General features: G+C 40.3%; 1 protein-coding gene and 1 long non-coding RNA gene across 3 annotated transcripts in view; one reads left to right on the top strand and one right to left on the bottom strand.

Annotated features, from left to right (window-relative positions):
• The first annotated feature begins 237 nt into the window (after positions 1 to 237).
• LOC122554648 lies at positions 238 to 12,914 on the top strand. Its single transcript, XR_006313050.1, has 3 exons — positions 238 to 501; positions 8,369 to 8,460; positions 12,883 to 12,914. It is a non-coding gene; the product is annotated as an uncharacterized LOC122554648 (long non-coding RNA).
• LOC122554646 (torsin-1A-interacting protein 2-like) overlaps positions 9,206 to 14,741 on the bottom strand; it is a 41,020-nt gene continuing 35,484 nt past the window's right edge. For both annotated transcript variants that reach the window (XM_043700005.1, XM_043700006.1), the window contains one exon: positions 9,206 to 10,825. In XM_043700005.1, coding sequence (XP_043555940.1) covers positions 10,065 to 10,825 — 761 coding nt within the window. In that variant the 3' untranslated portion in view covers positions 9,206 to 10,064. The remainder of the gene's footprint in view (positions 10,826 to 14,741) is intronic.

Here is a 14,741-nt window from a genome sequence, read left to right as displayed (position 1 = left end):
AAGGGAGGGGAGTGCAAAGCGATGGCTGGAGGGAGAGGTAATTGAGAGCAGGTAGGAAATGCAGGAAAGGCTAGGGTTGTGGGAGTTAAAATAGAGGGAAAGGGAGGGGGTACCTGGACCTCTGGGAGGAAAGAGGGATATGTTCAAGGAAAGAGAAGCAGGGGAAATGTTGAGAGGGAAGACAGACAGAGGGAGGGGATTTGGAAAGGGAAGGAGATAAAGGATGCATATGAAGAATTAAGGGGTTTGGTGTTAAAAGGGTAGTGAGAGAGAGTGGGAAGCAAAGAGAATTGAAGTGTGGGAAGTAGAAAGAAAAGAGTTTTGGAGTTAAGGAAGTGGGAAAGGAGAAGAAATTGGATGAATGGGATTTGTGTAAGGGAAATATAGGGTTTGAAGGGGGAGATTTCTTTCATTTCCTCAACCCTTAAAATTAGATGGAGATACTTGAGAATTTTTTAGTGTTTATTCTCACATTTACAAGGGAGACTTATTCTTCCCATGGTAAAAATGTTAACTACCTGAGGTGTTCCAAACATTAATTTTTATACTAGATTAGAGTGGTGCTAGAAAAGCACAGCAGGCCAGACAGCATCCGAGGAGCAGGAAAATCGAGGTTTTGGGCAAAAGCTCTTCATCAGCTCTATTCCTGATGAAGGGCTTTTGCCCGAACCGTCAATTTTTCTGCTCCTCGGATACTGCCTGGCCTGCTGTGCTTTTCCAGCACCACTCTAATCTAGACTCTGGTTTCCAGCATCTGCAGTCCTTGCTTTTACCTAATTAATTTTTATACTACCTATTTATTTGAATAGACAAATCACCTTTGTGATTCTATTCATCCAATCATGGTCAAATCCCATCTATGGTATTTAAATAGAAAACAACAATGGGGAATGTGTACATGATGTAAGGGAGGTAAACAGATGACCAATTGCTATGTCTTTAATCTTGTTTTGATGTGTCACTTAGTTTTATGGACTGGAACATTGTACTGGACCAATAATCATGTACAATGGGTTAATGTTTTAGGATGGCACTTCTCATGGGAAAGGAACCATTTGCTGTAGGCCTAGCGTTGTTCACATGTAAGAGTTATCGTTTCACTGACCTGTGTGATTCTTTGTCACTCTGGGACATGACTGTTTTAACCCTTTTTCATCTGTTTTTGCTTTGTTTGTTCTGTCTGACCACACATGGCTAATACCCTGAATCATCATCTATTTTTTTTCTAAGCTACATTACTTGCCCCAAAAACTATCCTGAGATTGTATAATTTTTTTTATTTAAAATGATCTTTCTTCTTTCAGGCCATCCACCTCCTCTTGGCCATGCCCACAATGGCCAACTAACTAAAAACTGTTGAGAATTTTCTCCTTCCCTCAGGTGACCAATTGTCACAGAATCCTCAACACTCCAAATGCAAGCAATGACTATCTATACTACTGTATTATAACTGGAGCAGTTAGTTCTTGCCCCACTCATTGTTCTGAACGGTGATGTATGTTTCTCTCTGGTATCTTTTTTATTATCTTCTCTAAATAACAAGCCGTACCCGATCAGGTAGAATGAAAACAACACTTGCACTATCACCTCCTATTGCCACATTATCATTATCCAAAATGTATCCATACATTGAACCATTGGTTTCAAAGGTCCTCACAACATTTGCTATTTTTGATTTGTTCAATTTCTCTTCAGATGTGTTTGGTTTTCTGTTGTAGGATATAGCATATTTTGTGTACTCTTTCTAATCCACAGAATGTTCAAATGTTCAGGTAATGGAGGACTCGAGTATGAGAAATTGTTTGTACATTGCTCCATTCATCTTGAATGCTTTTTTTTTAAAAAATATTTTTATTGGAGCCCTTTTAAATCTTTTACAAAACATCTATATACAAAAGAAATACCAAAAAACAGAAAAGTAGATTCAGTACAACAAAGTCATATTGCGATACGATTAGTAATGAGCGATCTACTATTCTTCCAGAACATATGTATCAACTTAAACTAAACTACAAACAAATTAAATAAAAATTAAATTAAACTAAATTCAAATTAAATTAAATTATATCTCACTATTCTGTTTCACTCATCACACCTCCACTGAGGCTTCCATCCCTGGGAGCACCAGACATTGTACCCATATTCTTTCTCCCCTAGCCTCCTCCTCCGAAAGCCTCCTGGGCACCCATACTGATTCCCACGGCCCTGATTAATACTGCTGATAAGTCTGCATCAATATAATTTTGAAAGGGCCACCACATCTTATAAAACTGCTCGGTTTTGTGGTGCACCATGTTTGTGAGGTAGTCCTGGGGGAGATGCTCAATCACCAGCCTACGCCACACCTGGTGGCTTTTCCAACGTCCAATTCATTAAAATGTTCGTCCTTGCACAGTGGGTAAGAATGTTGCACAGTCTCTTCCCAAGTTCCCCCAGAGAGAGCAAATTTGGCAAACCCAGAAGAAGAAATACCAGATCCACGTTAATTTCAATCCCCAGGATGTCCTTTAGCTCCCTTACTATAGCACTCCAATATCTCTAGATATTATGACCAATAGCAATGTGTGAGAGTGCCTATACTAATTTTACATTTGGGACACCCTGGTGACACTCCTCTCTTGAACTTAGCTAGCCTCTCTGGCGCTATATGAGCCCTGTGTAAGATCTTCAATTGCATGGCTTACACTCTGTTACATACTGAAATTTTCCTTACATTTCGCCATATATCTTCCCATACCTCCAATGAGATAACTTCTCCTAGCTCTCGATTCCATGTCCTACACAGTCCTTCCACGTCCCCTAAGGCACGACCTTTCTGTAAGTGGTACAAAGTACTAACTGAAAGAGCATCCGGACACTGGAGAACTCTTCTCCATGTCTGACTCCACGTCTCTCCTGAGCGAGGAGCATGGTCTTCCTCTTATATAATCCCTTATCTGAAAATACCGGAAAAGGTCCCTATTAGACAATCCATATTTCTGACTTAACTGGCTAAATGACATCAAGACCTCCCCCTCGAACAAATCTCCCATGAAAGAGATTCCCTTATTCTCCCATAACTTAAAGCCGGAGTCCATTGCCCGAGGTTTAAATACTGGGGCTCCCACCAATGGGGTAAACGGTGAGGTTTTTAACCAATAGCCCTCATCTTGCATCATTATCCTCTGTGCTTTCACTGTATTTAAAATGATTGGATTCTTACACTGCTCGGTCACGGATTTCATCTTATCCGTAAGTAATAGATTAACTGGGGGACATCTCAACTGCAAGGCTTCAGCATCAAGCAAATCACCTCGAAATTTCTCCGGACCCAGTCACTAACATATGCTAACAGGGCACTTATTTGATATTTCTTCAAGTCTGGAAGATCCACCCCTCCCTCACCCAGCGAAAGCTGCCATTTGGTAAATTTAATTGGAGGGCGCCTGTGACACCAAATAGAGGATCCTAGTCAACCACTGAGCCTCCGTAACACTCATCTGGGTAACAACAACGGGAGCATTCTCATGGGGTACAACAGGCGAAGAAGAACATTCATTTTAATCAGGGCTATTCGGCCTAACAGTGATAACGGTAATCCCTCCCAGTGCTGCAAATCCTGTTTTATCCTCTCCAACAGTTGTGCATAGTTAGTTTTATACAGCTGGTGGAAGGCAGGGGTAATAAAAATTCCCAAATACAAAAAACTTTTTGACAATCATCTAAATGGGAACTGCATTCCATCCTTCAGATCAGGCACCTCCACTAATCGGCTACCGATTTTGTAAAGTTGATCCTGTAGCTCGAGAAACCGCCCAATAAATTAATTGTTTGAATCAATTGAGGAACAGACTTCTCCGGATTGGCCAAGAACAAAAGGACGTCATCAGTATATAGGATGATCTTATGCTCCCCCATTCCCACCCTTGACGCCACTATTTCACGATCCCTCCTGATAGCCTCAGCTAACGGCTCAATTGCCAAGGTGGATAACAGTGGTGAGAGAGGGCACCCCTGTCGACTTCCTCTCCCAATATTAAAGTTATCTGACAGTGCCGTTTCTGATGACTGCTGCCTTAGGATCATTATACAACACCGCCACCCACCTGGCAAAGGATCCCCCCCAGACCAAAGCGCTGTAGGACCCCAAACAGATATGGCCATTCTATCCAGTTAAACCCTTTTCTGCATCTAGGGAGCCCACCAAACCTGGGATCAATCTTTGCTGGCATACCTGCACTGTGTTCAGTACCCTCCTGATATTGTTGGAGGAGCTATGGCCCTTAACAAAACCCATCTGATCTTCTTTTATAATATGGGACAAGACCTTTTCCAACCTCAGAGCTAGCATCTTGGATAGAATTTTAAAAGCTACATTCAACAGTGAAATAAGTCTTTATAAACATGTTCTTCAGGGTCTTTCCCCTTCTTTAAAATGGGGGCGATATTAGTCTCCCTGAGAGAGGGTGGAAGACAATCCTGTGTATAAGAATAGTTGTACATCCCCAGAAGTGGCTCCACCAACTCATTTATGAATTCCTTATAGAATTCACTTGGAAATTCATCTGGCCCCAGTGCTTTGCCCCCCTGGAAATGCCTTATTGTTTCCTGCACTTCCTGTATCGTTATAGGCGCATTCAACAGGGAAGCCTGTTCCATGTTTATACTGGGAGGTCCAGGTTCTCAAAAAAGGACTGTGTTCCCCTCCTTCCGACCGATATAGCTCTGCAAAGTATTCCCTAAATCTAACATTGATCTTCTTCAACTTATGGGTGCCAGCCCTCTCTCTAACAGACATGATAGATTGGAAGCTTTATTCCTCCTAGCCAGATATCTACCTGGCTTATCTCCAAATTCAAACAGTCTTTGTTTGGCAAAGAAGACCAATATTTTTTGCCACCTGTGTGTGCATTGAGTCTAAAGCTGCCCAGAGGGCTGTGACCCGCTGCAGCTTGACCAATGAGGACCTATTATAATATACTTCCTCAGCTATCTGCAGCCTGGCCTCCAGTCTCCGTTTTGCTCCTCCCTCTACTTCCTTCTAGTCGCTGATTACAAAATGATCTGGCCTCGTAAATATGCCTTAGTGGCCACCCAAAGTATTGGCCATACCCAAGTTGATAACCCATAAGGCACTCAATCCTCTTCTGATGTACTCAACAAATTTGTTATCCCTGAAGAGGAATGGGTCCACGCGCCAGTGCCATGCATCCATTCCACCATCCTTGATTTTAACATCTACATACACTGGCGCATGGTCCAAGACAGCTATATTCCCAATTTTGCATGCCAATGTTCTATCTAAACCGTCAGTTGGCATAAAAAAACATGTCAAATCGCCTATGGCACTCGTGTGGATTGGAGTAGAAAGTAAAGTCTCTTCCATTGAGGTGGAGATGCCTACACACATCCACTAGTCCCAACTCCTCACGCACGTCCACCAACTGCTTAGATTGCGTGGGTGTACGTGCTGGACCCCTTGGCACCCTGTCAACCTCGGGATCTATTAGGCAATTAAAATCCCCTCCTATGAGTGTACGGCACATCCAAAGATTAATTAATTTAGCAACTGCATCAATTAGAAATTTAAGAGGGTGCGTCGGGGGACAATACACATTCAAGACACCATACTCTTCTCTATGTATTAGATCTTTAAGAATGATGAACCGTCATGTTCGTCCTTAATTTGCTCAGTTACCTGGAAAGGGTGGTTCCTTCTTACCAGTATAGCCACTCCTCTACTCTTAGAGCTGAAGGAGGTGAAGAATACCCTGTCATAATCCCCCTGCTGCAGTTTCAGATGTTCCTTATCAGTTAAATGCATCTCTTGCAGTAGGGCGATATCCACCCTTTCCTTCCTAAGGCTTGTGTCATGGAAATTAAATCGACTCGACTCAAATGCTTGCAAGAGCAAAGAAAAAGTTTATTTCAGACCTTTGCAAAGGGACCCAATACATTGGCAAGGCACCTCATGTCAGGGGTGCCTGATAACTTTCACATATTCCCTTTATACTATAATTCGCTTATTCTTATCAACACCTCAAGCCAGGAGCCTGGAACATTTGAATTCCTTTCCAGATATGGAGTTGTTTTTCTCCTTCCTTGACTGTTGATATGGTAGTTTAACTGGCCTTGCAAGTCTACTGTTAGGTTGGTTTAACTGGCCTTATAGGTCTGCTGTTAGGTCGATTTGCCTTTACATTTTTTCTGTCTGTCTGCAATACTTGCCCCTAGTTTCAGTCAGGCCCTTCTTTGTTTTCCCTATGCTTTTATAGATTTCACAATAAATGTTAATTTTCCATTACAGTTTGACAGCACCTTCTTTCTTTTAATAGGGGAGTAGCTCCCTTTTACAATTCAGGTGCACCACCTGAACAAATCACTAGCCATGGTCATCCAGGGCCGCCCATGGTTTCCCAGGAGGAGGAGGCTTATCTGAGGTGTGACGAGCGACAAATACATTACCTCTTTGAAGTCTAAAAAACTATTCCTATAAAAACTACAACTAAAAAACTAATCACTACATTTAACACCTAAATAACCCCCAATTTGCTAGAGATCTTCCCCCATGCCCATAGTGGCACTACTCCCAATCCTTGCTACCATCCCAACTCCCTCTAGCTGAGGATATGCCCGAGCCCCAAAAGAAGAAAACCTGTTATTTACCTTCTGAGAGTTAACAATGGATGCCCCTTCCCTCCCACCCATCTTAACCACCCCAATAGAAAAACAAAAGGACAGCAATAAAAAAAAAGTTCCTAGATAATACCCAACCGACTGACATATATAATAATTCCAGTTTTATATCAAGGCCGTACATATAAAGCCAAGAACCACAAAAAAAGGGTGAGATAGAAGAGAAAAAAGGGGCAATTAAAAAAACCCATACCATTGTAACTATGCCCCCTCCACTCCCACCCCGACTTGAGTCCTTTAATTCAGAGAATTCACAAAGTCCTTCACCTTATCTGCAGAGTCAAAGTTATGTACCATCCCTCCATGAGCGAAACGCAACACGGCCAGGTACCTCAAGGAATATTGAACGTTCAGGCCCTTTAATTCCTTCTTAACTTCATCAAATGCCCTTCTCAATTAGGGCTCCTGAAAGGTCCCAAAAGAACATTATCCTTGAGCCTTTGTACATTAAAGCCAGTGAATTTCTTCCCAGTCTTCTTACTGTTTCAATTAATTACTGTTTTTCTTTATAATACAGGAGCTGCAATAGCACCGCACAGGTTGCGGTGGGACCTGCGCCCTTGTGCGGTCCTATTGCAGCTCCTGCATTGCAATCCTCTTGAATGCTTTTAACATTCAGATTGACTACTTCCTATCGATGGATGGTAGCTGTAGAAGACATATTGTTCTATTTTCCAGGGGACGTTGCCTGATCCTTTGCTAGAAACCATGTCTGCACTGTGATGACACAATAGCAGCCATTCTCCACATTGACCACTCAAGTAGGCTCCATATCAGCCGACACAGCTGGTGTAGTAGTTAGCAGTTGTGTTAAAGTCACATTTGGCCTCCTGTATCTTACAGATTAGATAGGGACACAATCACTGATTTTCTTTTGTTGCATCCCTTTAGGGTGGAACTAATATCTTCCCTTGTATTTTCATCCCAGAAGGAATGATGCCACAATGCCTAACATTATATTTTCTCTTAATTACTTGAATATTCGCAACTATGTACAACTTTCCAGGTTGCATATTGTCAGTTATCACAGATATAACTAGGGTCATTCCCAATAACATTTCCCTTTTTAAACATAGTATTTGTTGAATATTTGTGGATCTTACTTGTGAGTTGGCAACCAGTTATGCTTGCCTTTGTTTTAGATCAATTCAACAATTGGTTATTGCTGATCCTTAGATGTACTTCCCTTGTTGAAAGTGTCTCATTATTTGATGTATCTGTTCAACCATTCTTGACTCAAAGGGATTACAGTGGAAGGGGGAAGAGAGAGAGAGACAAGATAGATAGTGTTCAAGCTGTTTTCTTTTGAGACATACCTTTCCTTATTACTTTATTAATTGCTTATGTATGACTGTCAACTACTATTACCAGGATTTTAATGTGCCCAGTTAGTCCTGCATCTCCTTTTTTTTAAAAAAAGAAAAGTTGTTAATGTAGGGATGTTTACTGTCATCCAATCAATTGAACTTACGAAAAGATTCTAGTATTAAATCATTATTAAGGACTAGACCTTGTTTCCGCAGCCTAATCCCACAGATTTGAGCATTCCTTTAGAATTCCATTTTGCTTCCCTTCTCTATTGAAAGAGGGTTTGCAGGAATTGGGGAAAGGTGGAATGGGGTAAGATGGGAGGTTTGGGGGAAAATGGGAAGAGTGATTTGTATTGCTGACAAAAGATGTTGTTTTGTTGCAGCTTTTACTTACCAGCACAATTTGAAAAGAATACCTATTTAATGGGAGGACCAACATTTCTTGGCAAGCGGACCCTGATTGGAAGAGGCATTGGTATGTAAACACAACAATTAATGATGATTGACAGTTCATTGCCAAGCTTTGTTTAAATTTTAAACCAGGCAGGTTGACTTTAATTTCTCAGGGCATTGCCTGAGGACTGAATCAGTGAATGGCTGTCACCTATTTTGCAGGATTCAAATATTCGTGTTCGTTCTGTCTGTAATAAACAGAGCCCACTGTATTACTATTCAGTTTCCATTACATGCAAGTGAATCTCACTGTAAACCCAACTAATAATCCTAAATATGTTAAATACAAACAGTATTCAATGGGGAGCAATATAAAAAATATATTTTGCTTAAAGGAAAAGTTCAGTTCTATTTATAAAGATAATTCATATTATTATTTCCTCACATATAAAAATGTTCCCTGCATGTACTATTTGGAAGACGACAGATGAATGCTTTTCTTTAGATTGTTAAATAGAGACATTGAATACAGGGAAGGCACTTAAGTGGGAAATAATTAAAGGAATACTTGCATTTAGATTAAGCGCACTGCACATAAACAACTGTTGTAATCTAACACAGCAGCTATCCTAAAATGAGAAACATCACATCAATGAAAATGTTTAATTGTTGGTTGAAGGAAGAATCTTAGCAATAACACCAGGAAATCACTTTGCTCTTCATTCTGTAGTGTTGATTTCCTAAATGTTCACAAGCACTATCAAGTGACAAAGGCTGACCCTTCACCTAACTTTTAATACTTTCAAAAATAAAGTGAAATGTCTGAAGCTTTCTAAATAAAAAAAACAGTTTATTGTAATTTTTTTAGCACTTGGTGAAATAGACAATATAAAACCATTTAAGAAATAAATACAATTTCAATTTATACCTTAATATTTTGAGTGGAGTTAATCTTTGTAACATTAAAATATGAAATGTGGGTTTGTCAAATGGAAATCACCAAGAATGTCCAAATGTTTTGGATGGACTTGAACACACTGTTTCCAGTATCCAAGTTATTTCTGAATTCCATTCTCTAAATCACAGTCTGGAGCTTGAGATCACTGCAGGCTAGAGGATTGATGAGATCTTGCCTTTGACCCACAGTGTTCCTCTGCCAGTGGATGAGTATACACCAGTGACCAAGCAAATGGCCAGTCCAACAATGCTATGTCTTGACTCTTGGGCTTGAAGTGGCAGTTCCCAGCAACAGCAAGTGGAGATCGTGAAGTGATGTGCTGCACAAACATAGGATCCTTGCACAGACCATTTTCCAGCTTCCTCCTTTGGTGAGAGAGAGGGTCTTGCAGATAAGACAATCTTCCAAAGCGCACAGTATCTCAGTGGAGAAAAAAATAAATTGTACAAATTTTTAATAGCAAAAAAGATAGGCTTGTTTTAAAAACTGATTTGAGCTTCCCTAGCCCAGAAAGCATCACATTGAGGTTCAGAAAAATACTCAACCAGACACTTAAAAATATATATTTCACAGTAAGTAATTTGAACAATTATTTTAACAAGCAGTCAAAAAGAATCAGCTGGATTTTGAGATTCCAGTAACAGGTGGTCTTTCACATAAAGTACAGTGAACATCAATGTTTCATTTGCAATTTTAAACTCTATTCAGGGCATGCCATTCAGATAACTTCATGGAGGGCAGTCTCCAGTTTCAATCTCTCTCTCCGGACTGACTGGGAGCACCAGATGGGAAATGCGGCTCCATAGCCCACTCAGTTTATCAGTATCCATATGCAGTTTATCGGAGCAGAATTTCTTCTTGACAAAGTCATGGACCATTTCCTCCATGTTTTTGAGGGACAAGTCCAGCTTCAACTTTGGCTCATCCAGCAAGACTGTGATCAAAATGGAGACATCCTTGAATGCAGCATTTTCATGATCACAGTACTTGTAGAACAGAAAGGTAGAAGAGGGTGGGAGATCCTGGAAGTGATGTATTACAGCGGCCTTCCTCCCTTCCGTGAACCCGGCTGTCAGTTGGTTGTCAAGTTTCAGCTTCAGTGCATCGCTATCCGGTGATTTCTGATCTGATCCATTGATTTCTAGTACACTTGAATTGAAAGCAGATGCGTACACCTCAGCTATCCTGCGAGTGAGGCATTGCATGGTTCTCTTTGCATCCTGTGCGGCAGTAAACATGAGAATAACAGGCTGAGTGGGCATTTCCTCACCCACATGTTTCTTCAACAAAATACTGCTCCGTTTCCACAATTCGTCTTGCTGATTTGGAAACTTGGTCTTCATCTCTTTCCACTTGGCTAGAAAGAGTTCCGGTCTCAGCATTAGGTGATCAGGCTTCTTGCATACCCAAAGATAAAATACACAGATGCTCAAGACCGCAACCAATCCCATTAGTGCAAATAGAACTTGCCAGGAGGAGGACTTGGTTTCTAAGAAAAGATGAAATAGGCACAGTTATTCTTTTTGTTCCAGGAATAGTAGATTGCAGAAGTTTTAAGTAGATCAGATGCCACACTAGAGATCGCCTTCGGCTATATTATTTGATTGTGCCCAGTCAGAACTAGTTCTACTCAAGTCCATTCAATAGTACTAAGGGGCTTTAGGTTTGGTGTGATCCATCATAGTTACAATACTAAAATATTCTGGCCATTTGCAATTTCCATCATTCAACCATTGGCAATTACACTTCGAGCAGTTTCATCCTGAAACATTCTCCCCTTCAACCCCAACCCTCAAACCTCTCCACCACACATCTTTTTAAGATGCTTATTAAAATCCAAAGCACCCACCTTAATATCATTTCACATGACTCAATGTCAAATCTCTCAAAAACTAATGAACAGAAATGTAAGAATATAGAAATCAGAGCAAAAGTAGATCACACGATCCCTCAAGCCTTCTCTACCATTTAATATGATCACAGCTGATGATACCTCAACTCCACTTTCCTTCTCATTCCCCTTATTTCTCAATTCCTCAAAAGACCAAAAATCTGTCCATCCTAGCTTTGAAAATATTCAATGATGAGCATCCACAACCCTCTATAGTAGAGAATTCCAAATATTCACAAGTCTCTGTCAAAATAAATTTCTCCGTATTTTAGATCGAAATGATCAATCCTTACCATGTGGTTGTGTCAGCTGAGCTAGATTCCCCAGCTATGGGAATCAATCTTTCCGTGACTACCCTGTCAGGCCTCTTCCGAATCTTTTACATTACTCTTTTTGCTGACATTGGCTTCCAGTCAAACAATATATTTATTTTAAAATTCTTATCATTTGTTTCCCAAACCTTCCTTGGCCTCACCCCTTCCTACCTCTTATCTCCTCCTGGTCCACAAACATAACAGATACCTGACTCCTCTAATTGTGGACTCTTGAGGAAGCCCAGATTTAATTTGCACATCGCTGACCACATTTTAAGAACATAAGAACTAATAGCAGAAGTAGATAGAGGGCTGACCAAGCCTGCTCTGCCACTTAACATGATTATAGCTGATCTCTCTGTTAAAATACACTTTCCCCAACTCCCCCTTATTTCCGTAAGTAGTCAAAAAGTCAGTCTTAAAGTCCAAAAACGTGCAGGTTAGGTGAATTGACCATGCTAAATTGCCATGGTGTTAGATGTAGGGGAATGGGTCTGGGTGGGTTGCTCTTCGGAGGGTTGGTGTGGACTTGTTGGGCCAAAGGGCCTGTTTCCACACTGTAAGTAATCTAATCTAATCTAATCTGACTCCCTGGGCTAGCAAATTCCAAACATGAGGAATAAGTGAAGAAATTTCTCATTTCAGTCTCTGAAGCCCCGTACAATTAAAAGAAAGATTCTTTGATCATGTGCTCCAATCCATTTGTAATTGAGGACAACTTTCTATTTGCCTTCCTAATTGCTTGTTGTACTTGCAGGTCCATTTTTGAGATTCTTGTACATCCAGGTCTCCTCAACCATCAACATTTACAAGATTCACACTTTTTAAAAAAAAAAATCTGCTTTTCTAACAGCCAAACTAAATAACCTCACACTTCCCCACATTATAGTCCATCTTCCATTTTGTTCTCCACTCAGCTAATCTATCATTTCTCAGCCTCTACCCTCCAAACAACTTGCATTCCCAATTATCTTTGTTAAACCAGGAAACTTGAATACAAATATATTCTGTCCAGGTCATGAACATAGATGTAAATGGCTGAAGTCCCAGAACTCTCCCAGACAGTACTCTGCTAATCACAGATTGTTAACTTTAAAACACAGGTAGTTCTCCTACAATGCTGTAGTTGCATTCCAATGAAACCTCACTTAATAGAAAATAATTTAATAGAAATAATGGAGCCTATGGGAAAAGTGGGCTTACAGGCACTCAAACATCACCCAAAAGTCTAATGCAAAGTATAGCACAGTCTGAATAAAGGTTGAAATTGTATTTATTAATGAAACTAAAGTAAATTTAACATTGTACATTTTTTAAAAATGTACTCTCTCCCTTTCACAGAAAGCTGCTCTGTTGGTAGCTGACACCGACGCATGTGCAGAATGGCACAAAGACAGGCACCGACATCGCACATGCGCAGAACGGCATGGCGATTTCAGTGTAGACATCGATGCATGTGCAGAACGAAGCACGTGAACTGATCCCTGCTGGAATCACACTATTGCAAATGGAAGTAGGCGTTCTTGAAAAAGACCATTCCCAAATTCTTCAGTGACATACAGCCATATCGCGCTGTCGAAACGCATGTTATCCTGAACTACCTGTACCCCATTTATCACTGATCTTTCCTTTTTGACTGCTAACCATGGTAATACTTCACCCTCAAGCCATAAGCCTTCATTTTGCATATTAACCTTTTGTGTGACACCTTACCAAGCAATGTTTAGAAATCCAAATAGGCTGCATTTACTGCTTCTCCTATGTGGGGGGGGGGGGGGGGTGCTGAATGGTCTATTTCCATTTCTAAATAAAATTTAAAAAATCAAACATGATTTCCCATTTGCAAAACCACGTCAACTTTGATCCTAGCGTGATTTTCTGTGCGCAATGCTCTGTTCTCTGAAGTAGAGACAGATCCTTGGCCATGACTTGGAAAATATCACCAAGTGCCAATATTACATTAAATTATGAATATGGGACTGAAGGCAGGCTCAAGTCTATAGCAGCTAGAGTGAGGATTCAACCACATGCTGGTGATAAAAATCTGATCCACACACTAGCCATCTAGTCAACTTAGTTGACCAGCCCTGCAATTTCATTATTTAGGAGTTGCTAAAGAACAAATTTCAACATTTTTCCAATATCAGAGGTTAGTGCAACTGCTCGGTGGTTCTCAGATTTCTCTCTTTTTCTTGAGCAGTAATATTATATTTGCTGACTCCCAATTCAGTAATACTAATCCTATGGGATCAATTATTCTTAGGTGTTTGACTAAGTCACTGTAATTTTAAAGTTTTTAGAAGCCAAGATCCCAGTACTCCACTCATTATATTTGTCAACTAAAAATACCCCACTTTTACCTACTCTCTGCTTCCTGTCCACTAATTGAGCTTCCATCTATATTATAGTATTGCTAATACCAACTTTCATTCAATCCTCGTGTGACATATTACATTCTTGACTTAGCAAATATAGGAGTGAAGGAGTATAGTGGTTGGAGAGTCAGAGAAAACCAGCCGATTGAGGAATGTTTCTGCTATAGCTTGCAGACCTGCTTCAGAATTAGTTAGCTCAGCTAGCTGGATAGCTGGTTTGCAATACAAAAAATGATGCCAAGATCATGGGTTCAATTCCTATAGTAGCTGAGGTTACTATGAAGGTCCCCCTTATCAAGTTCTCCCCTTGCCTGAGGTGTGATGACACTCAGGTGAAAATAATACCAGTCATTTCTCTTCAATGAGAGAGCATCTTTATGGTCCTCTGGGACTGTGGTGACTGTACTTTTTTTTAAACTATTATAAAACTTCCATCTTTGTATTCCAACCCTTAAGATAAAGGCCAACACTCCATTAGCCCTTTTAGTTATTTATTATGTCTGTCCAGTAATTTATACGTTGTTGAACTTGGATCCCTGGATCCTCTACTCATCCACAATTCAAAATCAGAAAATATTCTGATTTCTTTTTCTTCGGTTCAAAAGTATATGATCTCACACTTCCTCACATTAAACTCCAGCTGCCAGAGTTCTGTCTACCCATAAGATTAGTTAGAGGTGGCTTTTGCAATTTTGTGCTCTCATCTACACTGTTCTCTGAAATCAACTAAATTATTGCTGTCAGCAAATTTGTCTATATGGTTCTCTATTAGTTGTGCCAAGTCATTTTGCAATATAGTGAAAAGCTCGTGTCCCAGTATAGAAT

This window comes from Chiloscyllium plagiosum, chromosome 11, assembly GCF_004010195.1.
Source record: "Chiloscyllium plagiosum isolate BGI_BamShark_2017 chromosome 11, ASM401019v2, whole genome shotgun sequence".
Lineage (NCBI taxonomy): Eukaryota > Metazoa > Chordata > Chondrichthyes > Orectolobiformes > Hemiscylliidae > Chiloscyllium > Chiloscyllium plagiosum.
The sequence above is the reverse complement of the archived record's forward strand: the minus strand, read 5'-3'. Positions and strand labels throughout refer to the sequence as shown.